We start from the raw sequence: 21,809 nt of genomic DNA, 5'->3' as shown, positions 1-21,809 counted from the left end.
GTCAGGCTTTCAAGAAAGAAAAGAAAGGAGAGAAAGACAAGAGAGAGGGACTAAAGGGCGACAGTATGTCACCCAGTTTTTCAAAAGAAAAGGTGGGTGTGGTCCATGAGTGGTTGAAATTAGTCTGTTAGCTAAGCTTAGTCCATTGTAAATAATAATTGTAATGTTTTGCTGACATTAAAGGTGGGGTAGGTCAGTTTGAGAAACCGGCTCGAGATACACTTTTTGTTATATTGCATGGAATGCTTTTAACATCCCGATAGCAATGAATATCTTAAGTGCTTTGACACAAAATCCATTGAAAAAATGCATCTGTGGAAGCCGTGGTGCTGTAAAAAGCACGACCAATCATTTTAGCCGGCCCGGCTAAAGTACCTGCCTGTCAGCCTGCACAAACTTATCTCGTGCCCTCATTGGTCATGTGCACGTTCGTGTGTGTTGGAGGAGGGGCTCTGTAAGGAAGTGGCAGATTTTTTCCGGTTGTATTTTGAAATTCTAGTGCACTCGAGCTGGTTTCTCCAAAATGACCTACCCCACCTTTAAGTACTGTTAATATCTTCACAGAAAATTCAGAGGTTTTTCATTTCACTCCTCTTTTAGCTGACATTTAATAAATGCAGGTACATTTTTAGCAGCTATTCATACTAAATCAGTTGTCCCTCCCCTGGTGCCAGGACCAACTTTATCTTTAGGATCTTTAGGCTCCGCAGCCCTGTCCCCCCCATAAGGCTTTGCAGTCTTGCCATGCTGTCCATTGAAAGCCAGTTGGCTAGAAAGCTGGACTTCAAGGACTTGATCAGTGACTTTGCCTGTAAGAAGGCTAGGCGCTGGGCTCTTGGTGAGTAAGGCTGAGCCAGGGCTCGTAATAACTGTTAAAGGGCAAGGCTATGGTAACGATATTGGATCACTACACAGAAGATGCATGATGAGAAAAAGACTGAGAACAGGTGATAGGCTCTGATTTAGCACCACCATCAGGCCTTTTCATTTCCATTTCCGTTTTGTTGTCCGTTTACACTTTAATACCCCCTTATTTTGTAGTTGGTATGTATATTTAATAAACAAATCTGCTGCTTATGTTATTTTTTTTGTTATAGCATTTTATAAATGATAATATTGGTGTTAATGTTCACTTTATTTTAATTTAAGAGGTCATGTATATTTAAGTTATATTTATTTAGATTTTTTAATGTTCCATTCAAAAATGTTATTAAAAAGGCATGTACACCATAAAAGATGACTATTGAGGTCTATTGTCAGGAATGTTAGTGTTATATAAAATAGTGAATTCTACTGCAGCAGAATGTTCCACGTCTGCACAGTGTTATATGTTCACCGCTCAGTGTCAGTAAATATTGTGCGGTTAGTATTGGACTACAAGATAGATGCAAGCCTGTACAGGTAGAGTTATTTAAAGCATAAATGAGTCGGTTGGGTTCTGGAGGTGTGGTTACAGCATTGTGCTTGGTTGGCGTGGCCTGTGCCTGGTGGTGGGGCACAATGTGATATCTTTTCATGGGGCCCAAAATCCCTGGCGGCGCCCCTGTGTCTACCCTACTTTTATAATTTTCTAATCATAGATCTAATCGATAGAAGATAGATTCTTTCACACACACATACGGGTTTTGGGCCAAGGTACTTCCAGTATCCGCCATTTCACACGAGGTGCAACCAGAATATCATAGTCTATTGCCTTAATCAATATAGTCAACTCTAAAATACCACTTATATGCATTGGCATGATAATATTATTGTGACAAGTGGGGTATTCACCTGGTGTTTCCAGAAGATAGACGTAGATGCTGCCAAAATCGACCGAAGGCCACTTTCGAGAGTCGTTTTTCCATACATCTGCAGGCAGTCTGTAAGGGCAATCGGACAACCCACACAACTCTAGTTTACGCTGGTAACGACCTAGAGCACACCCCTCAAGTCCAGAGATGTAATCCGAAGACATGCAGCGATTTCTTCGGTCGTTAATTCAGAAAAAAAACCTAGTGCGCTCTGCCTGGCTACGTTAGCTAGCTGTTTATATTAGCACCTACAGGATATTAGCACCTCCAGGAAAATATATATATGGCGCGCGTTGCATTGTGGGTAGCTCGTGACGTCACTGTGTGTGAAAGAATAGCGTCACTGCATCACTCTCACCGCCGTTAGAAAGTAGCAAGCAACTGAAGCAAGTGCAATTATGGAGGGTGGAGATTTGGAGTATTTCATCAAAAGTAATTGTACTAAACTTCCGCTACAGCAGCAACAACAAATACAATCTGATGACAGGCCAATGCCCAAACTGGAGCTGTGTACAGAGAGGAAAAAAGGAGCGAATCGGACGTAAAACGTTAAAGGTCTCCTGATTTAGTTTGTGAATGAATGCTTATTAGAGTTTCGGCTGGAGAGTGCGTGCGGACCTGTCGGTTAGATAACAGGCGTGTGTAAGTCCTGCATCTGATAACAATTTGTGTAAAATGATACCGGGTGCTGTAATCACTCATCTGGTTACGTTATTACATTGACCACCACACCCCCGACCCAAAAGAAAGGACGTATTATTGGCTTCCCCTAATTTTTTTCCCACGCCACGCTACTGGTCATCGCCTGTATTGAGCGTTCGTCTAATTTAATAAGCTTTTCTCTCTCTTTTGAATGATATATTTCCCATCAGATTAAACAGCAAACGGCTGAATAAATAATGTGCATACAATTGCGAGGAGGCTCGTTTTAAGGACACATAGTCACAATCTTCGTATTGGAACTGGGCCCTGCAGGTGAAAAACTAAAGAGGGGCTTCAAAATCCAATATATATATGTAAAGGTTGGGAACCACTGCTCTAACTGATGGTATCTGTTTATTGCACACCCTTGCTTGTATACAATCTTACCAACGTTAGAGCTTGTGCCTTTATCAGCAGGGGCGGTTCTAGGGGGGGCCCTAACACTGACCTGTGGCCCCCCTGACAATGACTTTTTTTTTCTTTTTCAAATGTATATTTTCTGGTACTCGGTTTGCCAAAAACCGCAGGATTTTGTTGCTGTAATGTGAGATTGTGCAGACACCCTTATGTAAAGTAGAGATGTAACTGTTCATTGCCTTTATTTTTATATAAATATGGTGTTAGTGCAAACATTGCACTATAACTTAAGCTGAAGCTAACAGTAATAACTATAAGATATATCTGAAATAAATAAATGTACTGAAACAAATACCAATAACTGTATTGCATTGTTTTCTAATGCGCAATTACTTCATACTGTCTAGTTCTCTTTTTCGTCCTGCATTTATTGTGCCCCCCTCAGAAAATAACTGGCCCCCCAGTGGCCCCCCCAGTCAAATTGGTCTAGAACCGCCACTGCTTATCAGCCAGGTACTAAAAACCGAATGCAACTATTTAGTATATGTTAATTTATTCGTCATTTATCCGTGTGTTTACACTCCGTTGTCCATTGACTTCCGGTAAAAGTTCCTTCAAAATAAGAGTCCCGATCTTATTACTATCAAAATAAAAGTGCAAAACGAAAACTTTACCATAAGAAAATATTGGCATACAAATATAATCACTTCTCTAAAAGGTAACTCATTTTAAATATAGTTAGAAATATTAAAGGTCATTTACAATAATAATAATAATAATATTAGTAATAAGCTTTATATTTGTATAGCACCTATTACAAGAATTGTAGCCAAACTCGCTTCACAGCAGTTCAATAGACATATTAGTATAGCATGACAGGATAAAAGCAATGTAGAGGAGCAGCTACATTTCAACACATATATCCACGAAGATTAATACATGAAGACTTGTGACTCGGACTTGACTCGGACACTCCTTGGGTGACTCGGACTTGGACTCGAACTCGAACACAGGTAATGATGACTCGGACTCGACTCTGACACTCCTTGGGTGACTCAGACTTGGACTCGACTACGACTCTCCCTAGGTGACTCGGACTTAGACTCGGACTCGAAGAGTGGTGACTCGAGAGTGACTTGGACTCGTGAATTGGTGGCTTGACTACAACACTGATTCCATGTTGGTGAAACTGTTTCAAAGCCCTGGAAGGGTTCCTTTTACTTAAAAAAGTTCCTTTAAAAACAACTTTGCCTGCATACTGTAGAGACCATGTACTAGAGGAGCAGGACAAACCTGATTTCAGTTTGTTTGGAGTCACTGTCATGTCTCAACTCTTTTATGATCAACACATAGTTTACATTTTTGACTAGTGTGTCTTTGACATATATCAGTCCATTTCTACAAGGTAACAATGGAAGTGTTTGTTTTCAATCAATTATGTGAAAGACTGTTCAGTTGATTCTTCCAGACAAGAACATTGATCCATAGATTTATAATACAACACCTGACAGATCATTGATCATCAGATTAGTGTCAGATTATTTGCATTGTTGTGACTAGTCTTGCAATGTTCAACACAACATTGTCAAGTTATCAATAGTCATAGGACTGAGCTAAACATTATAACAGAGGGAAATACTTAATCCCTTACACAATAATGTTTTTTTAAAGGGCATTATCCCTCAAATATGATCTATATATCCACTTGTGATGTGTACTTAATTGAAACATCAACAACCAGCCAGTACAACATGTCCTCTTCTTTTATGTGATTTCACTGAACAAACAATTAAAGGCTAGGATCCATAAAGCTGTCAGCGTTTCCTTTTATGTCGGCACTGAGCCTTGCCATATCTAAAATCTATTGCTCTAGTCTACACCCTAATTTATCCTAATACTTTAAATCCATGGTGCTCATTTTGTGCAAATAACAGTTTAGCCAAAGATAATAAGGCTTCGGCAGTTACACAACTCACAAAGTGATAGTCTTAAATGCACTCTTAATTGAAGTACTTAATTCCCTCATTTTGTAACCGTCCCTCCCCTATGCTTAGCAAGAAAACTGTGTTTGTGGATATACAAAGAGGGACATACTGTAACTTTGGCTAAAGCTTTATATTAGCTTCAGCTGATCTATAAGTCATTTTCACAAAGAATAAGGACTGTCTCCTATAACTTACAAGATAAATTGCTTCCAGAATATCTTTGCAACCAGTATGGACAAGACAACGGATAAGACAGACATGTTGGTTTTGTTTTAAGACAGACTTAAACTATTTAAACCTATCCATTGAAGAGCACACATTTGTTTTTAAATCAGACATTTAAATTATATTCAGGCTCCAAAGTGCACCAATCTCTTTGGCTGTACATGAACATATACTATTTTTTTTTAAAAACAACTAAAATCATTGCCAGTATGATCAAACTGTCAGTTGCTTAGGATTGTCACACATTTCTGAAAACAGAGCAGCATCGTGAAGCTGTAGCATTTCATCACAGACTGCAAATTCATCACTCAACATTTGTTACTCTGCTTTATGTCTCTTTAAAACCTGAATTCCACTGCTGCAGGGACGCTTAACAGACAACAGCTTTTGTTGTTGGTTTCAACATCAAAATCCTACTCAAACAACTGCTGATAAATGAATCAGTGTAATATAATTTAAGATAAGATAAGAAAAAGGAAATCGTCATTGAGTATAGCCTATGATTAATTCACTAATTGTTTCAGCTCTAATTAGAACTAAAGGTCAGCTCTGACAAAACATCATATTTTAAAAGCTCATCATTAGTTTTTTGTGAAGATTACTAGTAACTACAGCTGTCAAATACATGTGTGGACTAAAAAGTACGATATTTCCCTCTGATTTGTAGTTGAGTAGAAGTAATGAATGGAATGGAAATACTCAAGTAACAAGCACCTTGTACCACACTACTTGAGTAAATGTACTTAGTTATCTTCTATAACTGCTGTTAACATTGCTTGTGCTTATTGGCAACATATTGCCAACATATATTTGTTCCCGTTGGATTGATCTGATGATGCAGCAAGATCTGATCCGAAACCAATAAGAGTTCAATCACGACAGGAAGTAAATGTGGTATGTCTATTGTTTAAGGGAGAGGACTTCCACATGCATTTCCACATGACATTGGACTTGGATAGAGGCCTGGAGGAGTGAGCGGTTCACTGATTGCATAAGTAAAGAAACACTATTTGTTTGAAGTCTAGTTACTGATTGACCAATAAGGCTTGTAGAAATAGCCCTTATGTTGCTCTGAACATGTTTCTTTTCATATTTACTTTGACATCAGCTAACAGCAATACTAATGAACGAGCCTTTGACGCTCCTTGTCCTCTGCGACGCTAGTGTTTCTCCAGTTTCTATTTAAAAGGGAGTGACTGCAGGCCATTTCAACCAGGAATGTGATCTGGTTGTGAGGGTGTTTGTCTTTCTGTTCCTTAAAGATGAGTAAGTATCAGCTAATGAGTATAAATGTACTGTGTAAAACCAAGTGAAGGAGTAATTGTGAAGCAGAAGGTTTAACAATAACATAAACAAATAATGATTGCCGTGTTGTCTTCCTTTTCATCACTATCCACTATCAACAGCATCAATAATTTATTGGCTGAAACATATCCTGTACAACAAAACACCGCCTGTACCTTTAATATAACCATGAAATGACTAAATTAAATCCAAAGAAGATATTTTATACACAGCGGCACTACTGGATGAATCATTTACTTAAAAGTACTGTGAAAGTACCAATACTACACTAAACAAATACTCCATTATAAATAAAAGTTTACGCCCTAAAGTTCTCAGTATTCATGAGGATCCCTGCAGTTAAAATGTCATATCATTGTATACATGGATTCATTTTATCGATGCATTAATGGGAAAGTAGTACTTTTTAGGTCAACATTTTGCTATGTTTAACTGCTTTATATATGGTTGCATAGTTACATTTGTTATGTTTTATAATATGGGATTATCATGTGTGTGTTAAACCCTAACCGTAACTATAGAACTTTTTTGTGAAGTAGAGTTTCCTCTGAAATATGGTAGAATAAAGTTTAAAGTAGGAAGAACTTTAAATACTTCAATACCTTGGTACCTCAAATGTGAACCAACATACTGTGTTACTTTCCTACATTGCAAAGTGTTTAACCAAGCTTTTGATAAAACAGAAAATAGACCAACATTATTTAGTAAACATATATTTTACAATATCACAAAACGACTAACATAATTTAGCTGTCACTGGATGACAGAGGGATACTCCTTTTCTGTGAAGTTCCACATTAATAAACAGCTCCTCCTTTTAGCCAATTCTGTTGATAATAAGTGCTCCACCTGTCCCGGTAAGAGGACCCGCCCTGTGAATGTCCTGTTCTCACAGGGCATGAGGCATACACCAGGGAGGCAGCTGAAAAGTGGCCCGACAGGTCTGATGGGAATGCAGAGACACACACACAGAGAGAGAGAGAGAGAGAGAGAGAGAGAGAGAGAGAGAGAGAGAGAGAGAGAGAGAGAGAGAGAGAGAGAGAGAGAGAGAGAGAGAGAGAGAGAGAGAGAGAGAGAGAGAGAGAGAGAGAGAGAGATAGAGAGAGATACACACACACACACACAGAGAGAGCGAGAGGTTGCTGAGTGACTGACAAGCCATGTCAACTTGGTGGAGTTTAAAGCAGTCTAGCTGGAATTAAGACAATGACAAAGTTGTGTTTGTGTTGGTGAGTGTTGAACTAGATTGCACCTGATTATTTCACTGACAGAGAGGAAAGGTCAGAGTCCTGTGGACCCCACCACCACCACTAATATACTTGACAGACGGGAATTTCCTTCCTCTACTATGGCTGGCTGGAGCCAGGGGCAGATGGTCGCTCTGAGAGTCTGAGCAGTAGCCTACTCAGGAAAGAGTAGCGAGAGGAAGGGTGGGAGGAGGTCCAGAGAGGGAGAGGAAGAGAAACGAGTGGACACAAGAGGAGACATGCAACGCTACGGATCAGGACGGTCTGTATTCACCAGCACCACAACAACAGAGGACCCTGAAGACTTTTCAAGTGAGGTAAGAAAGTCCCAGAGAAGTCAGGACACTGAAACTCTCCCTCTGTCTTCCCCTTCTCTCTCCCTTTTCCTCTGTGTTTTGCAAAACAGTTCAGTTTCCCCTCCCTCTTCTGTCCTCTGCTCCTTTTTGTGCAGCCACTTGTTCCTTGTCTGTACAGTGAGATTCACTTTCTCAGTCCAAGCAAACATGGTCTGTTCCCTGATCATCTGAAAGTTAATGTTTGTGATAGGATGTGTTCATTTACAGGAGCGTGTAATGGGAGCTGGGTTGCAGGAGGCATGGCTGTCATGTTTATTTGAACAGCTCTCTGATAAAACCGGTCTTTGTACTAAACTGGCTTTTAAACCTATTCCCATTGTTTTGTACTGAATAAAGAACCTCTTGTAAATTGGTAAACTCAACATGATATTGCAGAAATACGTTTTTTGAAATAAAATCTTTTAAACCTATCTAGATGTTTGTGTGTTACACAACCAAATGAAGCTCTCACTGTGTTGTAAACATTACAATGTATCAGTAAGCTCAGTTTCGTATCATTTACATAAACTTTGCTTGCCACTCTGATGCCATTGACTATAAATAAAACCACTGTAGTGGACCGTTGAGGTCTGTGAGGTTTGTCAACCCTTTCAATGCCTGCCTCAGTTACAGTGTGAACTCCTCTATAGCCTCCACTCCCACCTACTATGACATAATGCAAACATGTATTTGCTTACAGCAAATAATTTATTTGCTTTTCGTCTGTTTGTTTTTCTCAGAGGAGGATCAGACGCCTCAGGTTAACTCTAGTTGCGGCAGATGATGGAAACAAGGAGCCAACAACAGCAAACTCGGAAACGGTAAGTTATAGCCACAGAGATTTATCATCTGGACCAGTTACATAATCATGACAGGAGGGTGTGATAATGCACTCACAGCTGTTTCAAATATACTTCAAAGCTGTAAATCTATTCCATACAAAAGAAAATATTTGAAATAGTTGCTGAAGAAACTATATCACACCTCCTGAGACTGACACAGTGTGAACTCAAACTCTATTAACTAAACAAATATAGCACGAGCATTTGCATGTTCTTACCAAACTGCATTATTAGACAGTTTCTGCTCTGCATATTGTGACAGTGCATTTTACTTGTGAGTACATGCTGCAGGCAGCGTGGCTGTTTGCTGTAGGTGGCTCTGCCTCAGCCTGTTTGCATCCAGGAGCGGCTCCAGAGGCTGATGCCAGCATGAGAACTGATGTTGATACTAAACTTATTGTTGGCACTGAAAAGGCTTTTGGTCCTTAAAGTGTGGATGGTTAGGGTTTTGTATGAACCTTGGTCAGCCAGGGAGTATGGTGTTCGTCTAGAAACCACACCTACACACTATCCACTGATAGCACGTTGCTGCAATCTCTGAACGTGCTTCCCTTTGGAGGGTGTGGCCGTGACTATTGGAACTGATGTGAGAGGTCTGGTCAAGAGTGATCACAAGTGAAGAGTAACAGACATGTGCTCGGTGGTGACGTGTATTTCAGAGTGTGTTTGGTGAATGAGTTACTCTGCAGCCCTGCAACTGGGCAGCTCATTCTCCCTGAACAGCAGAGCAACTGTTGTTACAAACAACTGAGGCCTGAGGGGCAATAACATGTATAGGAGGGAATGTAGAGAGTAAAACACAATAGTAAGAAAGGCCCTTTGAGGAATAATAATAATATGAAAAATTCACTTTTACACTTCTTTCAACAGTTAGCACAAAGACCGGAAACAGGTGGAAACAGCTTGCATGGCTCTGTCTAAAAATATCTTCCTCCCAGCACCTTAACGGCTTACTTAATAATATGTTTTAATTTGTTAACTACAAATATTTGTGAAAATTACAATTTGTTGTTTTATGGGAAGATGTAAAGTGTCAATAATTGTCTTTTGACGTTCTTGTAGGAATATTTTGTCAACTTCGGACATAGCCAGGATAGCTGTTTTCCCTTGATTTAAATCTTTTTGTTACTTTTGCTAGCTACATATATATTTTTTTTAATAGTTTATTGTTTAAGAGTGGTATAAATCTTCTCTCAGCAAGAAAGTGAATTGTTTAAATTGAAACCAAATTCCAAAAATGTTTTTGCTAAAGATTCCAGTGGGATGATGCTAACTGAAAAACTGTGCAGGCGCTGCTGTAACTGCTGTGACACGTAACTCTTTACTCTGCTGTTGATGTTAAAACAGCATTTAAATACCAGCACAGTGTTGAGCAGGCTTGATTTAACAGTACAATTTGTATTGTTTTTATTTGACATGGGTCATCTTTGTGCTTTTATGAGCCAACACTTTTCTAATAAAGTTGCTCAATGTGTGATTTTAGATGTAATCTGGAGGGAAAGTCAAATGTAGGTCAGTTGCTTGGTTTTCAGTGTTTACTTTTGTGACTTTGTGGAACAAAAAGAAAACAGGGATGACGTGAAGTTAATCAAAGAGGAAGGAAATGATGGAAGCTTCCTCTGCTAGAGATATTGAGTTTCAGGAGAAACCCTAGTAAAGTGGTTATTCACCATAAATTAAGAAAGGGTGCATCCTGCAACCTGATACATCATGTGCACAATCCAACAAGTGACTATGACCAGGGCTGCACATAACTGGTGCGCAGGTGCGCATGCGCACCTCGGCCAAAAAAAGAGCACCGGGTCATTTGAAAAAAAACGCATTTGCGTACCAACATTAAGAGAGAGGGAGAGAGAAGGGAGAAGAGAAAAGAGAGAAGAGAGGAGAGAGAAGAGAGAAAGATATTTGCGAGTTGCATATGAACTCAGGGCCGGCCCGTCGCACTGGCGTTGATTTTCGCCTAGGGCGCCAGATCTGTGGAGGCGCTGCGCTGGTAGTTCTGGGAGGGAAAAAAACATTTTTGACTGTTGGTGCTCATCCTGATTTTCGGCCTTGATGTAACAACATTCACAATTAAGTAAATGTAACACCCTTTTCACCCCGGTTACACGTTTCATTTGCCCTGTACGATGGGCGCTGTAAGTGATGAAAATGGGGGATGTTGGCGCCCGCAGCTCACAGCCAAAATGCGAGGGAGAGAGGGAGGGTGCACCGGTACCGGCGCTGTTGTTATTAGAATCTGGTGCGGATATAAGAAGAAGATGTTTCTACAATGATGTGGAGGGAGAGTCCTCTCCAGTCAGACCGAGAGACTGATAACTACAGCTCAGTGAGGTAAAGGACTCTGAGTGTTTAGATAGTTCACTTTAGTCTAAGTTCAAACGGTTTGGTCACAATTTATGTAAACACATATTTTCAAGGCACTCCTTTATAATTATTGGGATAAACAGGTTTGAAATAATTCCAATGTATACTATAGGACAGTAACCAAACATATCCTTTTAAAACTGGACTTTCAACCCAAAACCAGCTGTTGACTTGTGGATGCAAGCAGCTAATCGCAGACTCAACCAGAGAGAAAATAGTAGGCCTACATCATCAGCTACCATGTCTGACAGAGAGGAAGACAGTGAGGAGAACAGTCAGGAGGGTAGTGATGACAGCTTGTAGGATTACTGGTCGTGCTAATGTTGTCTTGTGTTCGCCTCTGCATGTGTGTTCTGTGTTCACCTCTGTGTGTTCTGTGCCGTGTGTCTGACAAATAAAGACCGGTTTATTTATTTCATTTTAAGGATGAGCACCAAGCAACATCTCCAGGTGCTCCTTTGAGAACCAGGGCAAAAAAGTCATGTGCACCCCTGACTATGACCTAGATGAGATGTAACAAATCTGCACCATGAAACACATACACATGGGACTTAGAGACAGTTACTTCATATAGAAGTTTCTACATCAACATCATTGGATTTCATTAACACAATGGCTAAAAGCCTCATTACCGTGAACATGATTCAGTCCAATTACATACATAAGGCGGTCTTTGTGTTGTGACTTCAAATACAACTTTCTTATTTGCATCAGAAATAAGAGCTAATCCAATCAGTCGTGTCCTTCACAATGCAGTCATATAATAAAATAGGCAGATAACAAAGTGTTTGATGATGCTGTGACGAGCACTATTTCCAAGTGACGTCTTTAAGAAGTTTTGCATGATTACATGATACTCGCAGTGGGCGGCTTCTGTGAGGAGGTCATGTCCTGTAAGCAACAAAACAAAAATAAACCCATTGTGTTCCTTCCACCAAAATGACATGCCTGCAATTTCAGCTCCAAGCAGGTAAACATTGCATTGTGGTAAATATTGGCATTGTGAAATCCAAGGCTGAAGTGACAGCACATTGTTTATCTGAGCCCTCTCTCAGATCGCAGGCCGCAGTGTTGTTAAAACATAAAGACGGCTGTTCTTCCCTCCCATCTGCTGGAATTCGCATCCGCCTATTAGCAGGCCTTCACCATTTCTCAACAGCACGTCCTCTGTAGATGAAGCGGTGGAGAAATGTGAGGCTCGGCTCTGTCCACGAGACAACACTGGCTGCTTTGTTCAAGTTCCTCCTCACTCTTATCTCTGAGAGATGTGGAGAGAGAAGCCCCTTTCTCTGCAGATGAGGGCTATCTATCCATCCATCTATCTATCTATCTATCTATCTATCTATCTATCTATCTATCTATCTATCTGGACATTTGTCTTGCAAAAGCAATTAAAGTGAAAACAAGTTGATATGTCTTGATCATTTTAAAGACAGGCCCACTTCCAATACCTACCACATGATCTCCAATTAACTACTGTAAGTACCATTAAAAATTGCAACTAAAAAAGAAGCATAACAGATTGCTTGCATTACGTGTCTTGTTGAGAGAGCAGCTTGTCTACATGTGACGTGTGGAAACTTTGCTAATTATAAGGTATCGGTGTTGTGGAATGTTTGCACAATAATATTAACACTTCTTTTATAGATCCTCACCAGGAATGAAGTGAATTTTCTACAACAGCAGTCTTGAATACTTGTTTGTTCCTTTAGGCTGAGAAGGAGAAGGATGTCAGAGTGGCATGGAAGAAGAAGAATGGGCTGACCCAAAGAGGCAGGCCAGCTGGCAGGGAGTCTCCTCCGCAGGTAGACAGCAACATCCAGCACATGAATAATAGCCTGACACTACCACTGCCTACGCCTGTGTGTCACTGACATCCCCATCGTAAAACACGCTTCACTGCACATACCTTCAGGCTGTCATTATAATGATTACATCGATATTCAACATGAACAGATGCTTGTAGATGACTGTAATAAATTAGATTTTTCTTTTTCTTTCCAACTGTATATAAACCGAAGATTCTTTCTAATTCCCAGGCAAAACATTAGCCTCTTGCTCTACAGCACTACAATATTTAAAGAAATTGAATCTCTGTGCCCATGACTAAAACTGTCGTTTGTTATTTAGTTTTTGCATTGTTTAAAATGCTTCAATTCTCCCCTGCTGGTTTGCATCTGTTTTCATGGGTTGCCCGGCTGCTGGAAGTACAATAGGCAGACACAGCAGCAGCTCATGTACCGAGTTGCAGAAACATGACACCTCCAATACACCCTGCACTTTTTTCTATGGGTTTGTTCCCATCCTCCTGTTTCCAGTGCTCAGCAGCAGTAATGCTAGAAATACCTGAGCAAGTGTACAAATGCAGGCATGTGCATCGAGACACAAACATGTAATTCACTTAAAAGAGTGCATGCGTGCACATAAGCGAGCACACAATTACACAAACACAATGACAGCAGAAGTCAGCCTCAGTGGAGGGTGGCCACAGAAACCTGACCGCTGAGATCCTGTCTCCCTCAGCAGCTCGGAGACATGACCAATGGGGCGCCAGAGACCGCTCTGCAGAATCATGGGCCCAAAGTGTACGGCGTAGTGCAGAGGACGGGTTCGGACAGACAGCAGGAAGTGATGGCGCGCGAGTGGTCGGTCAATCACCTTCAGCGTGAGATGGAGTACATCAGGGAGGTGAGTGGAAACTAACACAGCAAGCATCTGGGCCTTCAGGTCCACATGTCATCTGTTCAAGGCAGCTATGTGTGTACAATGTCTGTTACTGTATGTAATATTTGTATGTTCTGTACAGGTGAGGGATTCTTTAGAGAAGGTGAGAGAGAAGATGTACGGGCAATTCGGAGGAATGCAGCAATCCATGCAGAGTCTTACACAGGAGATCAGGGTAATTAATTATGTAACACTGTGTGACTTCTCCAAACTTCCTAATCAAACTCCAAGTATGTCAAGCTGTGAATAAAGACTAAAATAGAGTCTGACATGTGTTTCTGCAGACTGCAAATTCACATCGGATGAGTCTGGAGTCAGAGGTGAGGGTCCGGACGGAAGCCATGGACAGCTTCGATGAGATGAACAGCTCCCTTATAACTGCTAACATTGGCCTACAGGTAACAAATCAATGTCCTTGAGTGTATGTGAAGAGGGGTTCCTCGACAGTGGTGTGTCATTACAGAAAGAGATGGCTTGATAAATACAAGTTTCCTTTGCAGAAATCTCTTATAGAAAACTGTCAGAGAAGAGTGGACACGAGAGACGATGTGAAGAGTTTGCGCAGCACCAGTGAAAAAACACAAGAACAACTCAGAGAGAAGGAGAAGGAGCTGGAGGCCGCGCAGGTTGAAAACAAGACTTTAAGGCTGCAGGTAATCAGACATCTATCTCACAAACATCAAAACACTACAGTAGAAATACCTGCTCTGGCACATTCATGGAGATACAGTACTTGTTACTCAGCTGGTGTGACAGAGGTTGGTTCTAAAATTGTCTAATGAGTTAATAACATTGTAGATGGAAATTACTCATAAGAAAAGAGCAGTACAAGATTTACTGAAAGACTATCTCACTTCAGCACACTAACACATCAGCTGCATCTTCCATTCTAGTGTCAATATGGAATAATCAGCCTGATTCTTGCTCTGCTGTGATTGTCCAGGTGGAGTCTGCACAGGAGGCCAACAATCAGGCGCTGCAGGAGCTTTCAGCAAAGCTACAGCAGGAGTACGAGGAGAAGCTGCAGAATGAACAGCGGACTCACAGGGAGGAGATCGAAAACCTACAGGTCTGCATTCCTTACTATTTGTTCCTCAACTTATCAAAATGCTGTTTCAGTGCCAATATAAACTATTGTGTTAAGCTAAAAAGATTATGACGCAGTGATAAATGTTCTCCAAAGTGAAACCAACCTGACTGAGAAAAATGTAGATGCTACATTCTTGATTATCATTGAAGTTCATCGTCTAATCCGAAATGTATTGCTGCTCACACAGGCCCAACTGGATGAGTACATAAGGAGACTGGAGGAGGCAGAGACAAACATCAGGATTGCAGAGGCCAAGATTGCTGACAGGGACCAGAGGATAATTGAACTGGAGCGTCTACTTGAGTGTATGGGGAGGGTAAGGCAGTTTTTTCCCACAAAATAATCACCCTAGAATTACTTCAGATATTTTAACTTGAAAATTACTTTTCACAGGAAAAGACTCAGTTCCATAAGAAGCTGCAGGAATGTGAACAACGTCTTCGCTTGATGGAGCTTACAGACACAACTGATGCAACTGTCGCCAAAAAGTACGAAAATATCGTCGTTGTAAACAAACACCAGTATGACAAAAAGGGCTTAAAGGTGGGGTAGGTAATTCTGGAGAAACCAGCTCAAGTGCACTAGAATTTGAAAATACACAGCCGGAAGAAATCTGCCACTTCCTTACAGAGTCCCTCCTCCAACACACACGAACGTGCACATGACCAATGAGGGCATAAGTTTGTGCACAGATGGAAGGCTGACAGGCAGGTAGGCCATCCAGTTATTTTAGCCGGGCCGACTAAAATGATTGGTCGTGCTTTTTACAGTACTACGGCTTCCACAGATGACATTTTTTTATGGATTTTTTGTCAAAGCACTTAAGATATTCATTGCTATCGGGATGTTAAGAGCATTCCATCGAATATAACAAAAAGTGTATCTCGAGCCGGTTTCTCAAACTTACCTACCCCACCTTTAAACCAAATTCCACTTACTAGCTTTGTTTTTGAACTTTTAACTTAACAACCAGAAGCAGGTATCAAGTTGTCACTGAATTAGATCTTAAACATTTTAAGTCATTTGTCAGGACAAAAAGTAGAAAATCCTAAGAAAAGCTAATTGGAGGACCATAAGTTGTGACTATTTCCAGGTTCAAGAATACATTTTCATGCTTAAAAAAACCATCTTGTTTTGGTAGTACACTAGATTAATGACCTTTAGACACATTAGTGCATTAGGATTTGTACTATTTCAATAAAGGCTGCAAAATTGTGGGCTGCAGTTTCCCTCTTAAGTTTTTAACCTCAATCTGTGAAGCACCTGACCTGGCCACACATTTCTGGAAAAAGATTAACCCTGTTTTACCATCGTAATTAATATAAGTAAATGTGAGTTTAACTGGTTGCTCGTTTCTGTTTAGGTCAAAAGAGCTGCAATCGGAATCTGTGGCTCTCCGTGAGAGAATCAAACACTTGAACGATATGGTGTTCTGCCAGCAGAGAAAAGTCAAAGGAATGATTGAGGAGGTGGGGAGGGTTTATTTATCTGTCTGAATCTGTGTGTGAATACTGTTCAGGTCTTCTGTCCTACTTGTGTTTAAATAATGGGTGTGGATGAGATATCAGCTGAATAAGAAGGAATTTGTTTACCAAGCAGTGTATGGATGAATTCAATGCACACAATGAATATAAAACGTAATATAACCCAGAGTCAAGGAAGGGTGGGGTGTTACACTGGCTCAGTTAAACACTCACAATCTAAAGATAAAGGGTTAGTGATTAAGATGCATTTTTAGTATCTTAGCTGACAATTCTTGAGTACATAAAACAGTTTGGTTTTCCCTCATTAAGTATCTAGCATGGATTATTATTGGACTATTTCTGTTGCCAATGGTAACACTTTGTTTGTATGGGTTTGAACTTTCTGAATACTTTCCAAGAATATTCCTGAAAATAACTATGTCATTTTGTAGTATATTTGGGGGAAATAGGAACAGTGTTGAATTAGTACATCTCACAATACAGTCTTATCAAAGGGTACTACAAAGTCTTTATTGCACGGCATATCACACGGACATGCATCAATGTTAGATTTGTCTGCTAGCCAGCATACACATTTCCAATATTAAATGCATAATGAATATGAGCTGACTGAAAACACATGATCATTGTTTCAATCATGAGAGACGTGATGTATGAAATACATGTTTAATACCGGACACGTGGTATAGAAAATTATGATTGACAGATTACAACAATGAATCAACTGATGTTTGGAGATTAGGCCCCGGTTTGTAGGATATCATTCAGGAGGGGAAAACCGCTCCGATGAACCCCCCGGGGTCTAGACACTGGTGGTGGTGATAATGGTTCGGTCTGGTTTGGAGGAAGAAGGATTAGCTTGGCCCTGAATTAGGAGACAGGAGGCGAAGGGGTGGAGGCGGGTTGTGCGTTGACACCTGAAATGACAACTGACAGAGAGGGAAGAGCAGATTTAAAGGGTTTAGCAGGTGCAATGATTGCTAGCTGGGGAGTACCGCCCCTGATTACTTAATGGGAGAAGAGCTTGCAGTGACGTGTAACACCAGGGGGTATGGTCTTCCTTCTTGAACTTGCGCTAAGCTTAATTTCCAATCTCCTATTTGTTTAGGTTGGATCACTGCGAGCTAAAGTGGCACAGAAGGACATGTTCATCTCAGAGCTTCTGGACAGAATTGCGATGGTGGAGTGTGAGGTAAGGCCAAAGACTGTTTATATAAAGGGTAGGACAGATGCTTCACTGTGTGTTAACTGTGTGCTTTAGTTTGGTGTGGCATGGTAATCTACTGCATGACTACAGCAAAGAGGATTGTCTGGGTTGCTGTGAAATCTAAATGCTCAACTTTCAGCTATTTCTGTTTGGTTTCCTCATGTCACTGCACCTATCTAGTCACTTTCACATGGAAAGTGGCTGCCATCCTTTGCATGTGCCTGACCTGACAGTGTTGTTTCCTGTTTTCCTTTTCCCAGAATAATGAATTAGAAGACAAGCTGAAGTATTTTATGTCCACACAGAATAGGCGAGAAACCAACGAGATAGGAGTAGGGTGCAATCTGCTCCCTGGGTAAGAAGAAATGAAAGAAACATGTTTAAGTAGCATCAGGTTTAATTTGGTGCATCATTTGGAGGTGATTTCTCACTCTTTGATGTCTGACTGTGCATCTGCAGACATGAAGAAAAAAGGAATGATGTTGAACCTCCTGTTCACTATGAAGCAACTAATCTACATCCCATTCAACAACCACCACCTGTTCAACCTCCTCCTCCAATGAAACCTCCATCATTCACTCTACCTGTGTTTCCCGAACACCTTCCACCCCCGATTCAACCTTCACCCCCCACTTTACCTCCAACTTTGATACAAACATCCTCCTCGATTCAACCTTCACCCTCCATGCAACCTTCATCTCTTACATCCCCCATTCAAACTCCATTCCACTCCCTATTAGCAACCACCCAACCCAGGATGTCCAGGTTTAATAACCCTCCACCCAGTAGGCTAGACTCCAGTTTACTGAGGTACACTCCTGTGCAATACAGCCGGTACCTGCAGGCCAACTCCTCTGTACCGGGTGGGACGCTAAGCTACCCCCACCCGTCTGAATCTGAGCCTGCTGTCAGTCCAGTCCAGTCCGGGAGAGATGAGGTGGACGCAAAACCAAACACAGACACAAGATCAAGTCCTCAGGAATCCACTTCTTCCCCGTCCTCTCAACCAAGATCACGAGCACCTCAGGTTTATACACCGTTCATGAAACTTATGGATATAACAGCAAAGATAAACATAGATAGATCTTGAAGTCATAGTTTGACATGTTGTTGCTGAAAGGTGAATTAGTCGATTGATACCACTCGTAATTTTGAATCTAACTAAGAAAGCTAAAAAAGTAGCTAATTAGCTTAGTTTAGCAGAAAAACTGAAGAAAAAAGAATTGACAAGCTGGTCTGCAGGTTTTGTCTAACAAAACTCTTAAACTCTTTTTTTATTATTTGTGAATTGTGAAAGACTATACGGGTGTTTAGATGTCTTGGGCAAGAAGTTAACTAAATTGTTAAATGGCCTACTGGTGGATTGTTGTACATCTGTGGGGACTTGAGTTATTGATCTCAGCCAAGAAATAGTGCAATCCAGCTAGTTATATCCCATGTGTTCAGTCTTTATGCTAATCTTAGCTAAATGTATCTGCAATTACTGTACAGTAATGTGTTGCTTCGGTTAAAGCTAAGCTAAGTGCAGTTACACATTAATCATACAGACAGTGGTATATTCTCTCTCTTCTAACTATTGGCAAACTATCAAATAAGCTTAATTTTCCAAAAATCTTGAAAAGTTTATTTAAAACTCAAATGTATTCATTCCTATTTCACTGCTGGTTATCTTAAAAAAATAACTACAAGTGACATGCAAAATGTTTTGTGTAGCTTTTGAGCCCATGTTCTCATGTCGCACTATTATATATAATAAAATGTGGCTTGTTGTAGGGTGTAAATAATATAATACTCTGTAAAAGTATTTTGTAAATAATGTACTTATGGATAATATTTCTGTGTCCACACTGAATGAAGTCCACTTGTGTTGCTCACAGAGCGATGAGTATTCAGTCCTGAAGGCTGGTTATTGTTTATATTCCTACAGTTATATTGGCTCTGTACAAATGAAATGAATATTGTTTTGGTATTGTCACCTTATGAACAAAATATGTATTACCTTGCTTTGTGCCTTTGTGAACATCCTACTATCTGATTCTGTTGGTGGGAATGAATCTCTATAATGAGTTGGCTACAGGGTAATCTAGTATGTCATTGAAAGTACATTTATGTGCTAATGATAAGACTGTTTAATCACTTTAAATGTATATACCTTACCGAGGTGACTGCCATCCCTGAGCCAGAGGCACAATTATTACCCAGCTGTTGTCTGCACTGCCACTGTGTTTAAAAGAGCTTTATGATGTGCCTTTTCCTTATCGATACATATCATACTGCAACTAATGATAACAGGCTAGCATATGTTTGGATAATAAAGACTTTACGGTGTAAGTACAACCTGTTTATGGCATCCCTTATATACCGTGCAACCTTATACATTTTCTCAGGCCTGTTTAGACTACTTCATTGTTCATTGATGTGAATCCCTCTGCCTTTAGGTATCATGCCTTTTTTAAATGGTTTGTATTCCTTCCATTCTAATGATTCAATTTCACACTTAATGTCACGTGTGAACATGGATCTAGATGAACTTTAAAGTAAGGAAAAGTTCAGCGACTTTATTTTAGGAACTGTCATCTGTACAGTGTTTATAATTTACGGTACATTATTTATACAGGCTTCATAATGCAAATCTGTAGTTGCCTGGTAACAACTTGTATTGGTTGTGCAAAGAAGATAGAATAGTTGACTGTGAGGCCAGACGTTGCGTTAGAACGGTTATTGAGATCAGTGATGTTAAAAAAAATGAAAATGTGTTGATTTACAAAAAAAAGAAACGTTCAAAAATCTTTAGAGCTGGGTGTAGTACGTTTTGACAAATGGACAACATAGGTAAGATCAGAATTAGAAAGACAAAAGGTGTGCAGTTGGTGATATTATCAATAAAGTATAACATTCATGCTCAGGATCACATAGTGCAGCTTATGTAATATCAGTTTTTATTTGTTTGTTGGATTTTAATTACAACATGTGGAGAAAACTGCTAAATGTAAGACAGATATCAATGTTTGACAGTGTCTGGTGAAATCGTACTTGATACAAAGGACATGAATCACTATTGCATGCATTAAAGAAAATAGAGAAGCAACATAAAGAAAATAAAAGTATGTCCTTTCAAAATAATTGAAAAGGTAAAGTCTGCCAATATGTTATTCATTTCCAACCAAGCAGCTGCAGCCAAACGTTAAACTGACTGTGAACTCTGAGAGGGGACAATAAGGACACAGCTGTAACCTCTCGGTTGAAGTTGGGTCATTGTTTCATGCGCTGATAGATAAATGGTTTGGCACAATGTTTGGGAAACATCCGGCCTGGCAAATGCAGCTGTGGAAATTCTGAGACTCTGAAACCTGTTCAGACCGACAGCTCTGATTGGAGAAAATAAAGACATATTACATAAAAACCTAATGAGTTTATTGACATTTAATTCTTATTATTCTTAGGAAATGTAGTGTATGCACAGACAGAGTGAATATGTTAGGCCACTCTATGATGCGCTCTTGTGGTAAAACTACAGAAATGCATGCTTACAGTGACTTAAAGGCGTGAGCAGAGGGTAGAGTTGTCGATTCTTGTTCTGTTTTCTGTGACTATCTGCCTCACCCTCTCATACTTTCAGTTGCGCGCGCTACTAAAGAGACGCGCTACCATGGAAACCAAACAATGGTGTAGCTGTGTTAAAGTCCGAGTGGAAACATTCGTGAGTAAATCTGATTTTGTCAGAAATCGGGAGAAAAACGGGAGAAATATAACTCCGGGAGGAAACCGGGAGAGGGCAGTGAAATCGGGAGTCTCCCGCGAAAATCGGGAGGGTTGGCAAGTATGCTTTGAGTACCTTTTAATGATGCAATGAGAATATTCCTCAAAATGGTGTATCACATGTAAAATGTTTATGGTTGCAGGAGTCAATACTCTACAAACTGTCTTAAGGAATCTCATGTGAAAATCTTTATACCAATTAATGTCTCATCACATTATCATCATATTTCGATTATCAAACATACAAAGTAATACAAGCTACCAATCAAAGCTGCAGAGACAAGTTGTCTTTGTAGGATAGAGATTGTTATTCTTTTTTAAGCATGAGTTATTGCGATGTTGTCTGTAATGTAATATGTGTAATGCATTGTCTTTTATCTGGACCCT

The 21,809-nt window shown here is 40.2% G+C and overlaps 1 protein-coding gene across 3 annotated transcripts; it reads left to right on the top strand.

Moving 5' to 3' along the window:
• Nucleotides 1–7,461: 7,461 nt before the first annotated feature.
• myzap (myocardial zonula adherens protein) lies at nt 7,462–20,000 on the top strand. 3 transcript variants are annotated; one of them, XM_034196941.1, is made up of 14 exons: nt 7,462–7,931; nt 8,690–8,770; nt 12,871–12,963; nt 13,685–13,846; nt 13,965–14,057; nt 14,167–14,280; nt 14,383–14,535; nt 14,826–14,951; nt 15,160–15,288; nt 15,366–15,460; nt 16,336–16,441; nt 17,565–17,648; nt 17,924–18,018; nt 18,123–20,000. In XM_034196941.1, the coding sequence occupies exons 1-14, from the start codon at nt 7,854–7,856 to the stop codon at nt 18,751–18,753; spliced, it is 2,040 nt and encodes a 679-aa protein (XP_034052832.1). In that variant the 5' UTR covers nt 7,462–7,853; the 3' UTR covers nt 18,754–20,000. The 3 variants fall into 3 exon arrangements, with proteins under 3 accessions (XP_034052832.1, XP_034052833.1, XP_034052831.1); XM_034196942.1 differs by having other exon boundaries at nt 13,682–13,846; nt 17,969–18,018; XM_034196940.1 differs by having other exon boundaries at nt 13,682–13,846.
• The last annotated feature ends 1,809 nt before the right edge of the window (nt 20,001–21,809 follow it).

This window comes from Gymnodraco acuticeps, unplaced genomic scaffold (genome assembly GCF_902827175.1).
Source record: "Gymnodraco acuticeps unplaced genomic scaffold, fGymAcu1.1, whole genome shotgun sequence".
Taxonomy (NCBI): Eukaryota; Metazoa; Chordata; class Actinopteri; order Perciformes; family Bathydraconidae; genus Gymnodraco; species Gymnodraco acuticeps.
Note: the sequence above shows the minus strand (reverse complement) of the source record. Positions and strands in the feature narration are given on the sequence as shown.

Bases quoted from the DNA above. Each gene is read 5' to 3' on its own strand.
- myzap (XM_034196940.1), top strand. From the start codon at position 7,854: ATGCAACGCTACGGATCAGGACGGTCTGTATTCACCAGCACCACAACA. The intron at 12,964-13,681 runs GTAGACAGCAAC...TGTCTCCCTCAG, and splicing joins GCAGGGAGTCTCCTCCGCAG to CAGCTCGGAGACATGACCAA. The intron at 15,289-15,365 runs GTAAGGCAGTTT...TACTTTTCACAG, and splicing joins TACTTGAGTGTATGGGGAGG to GAAAAGACTCAGTTCCATAA.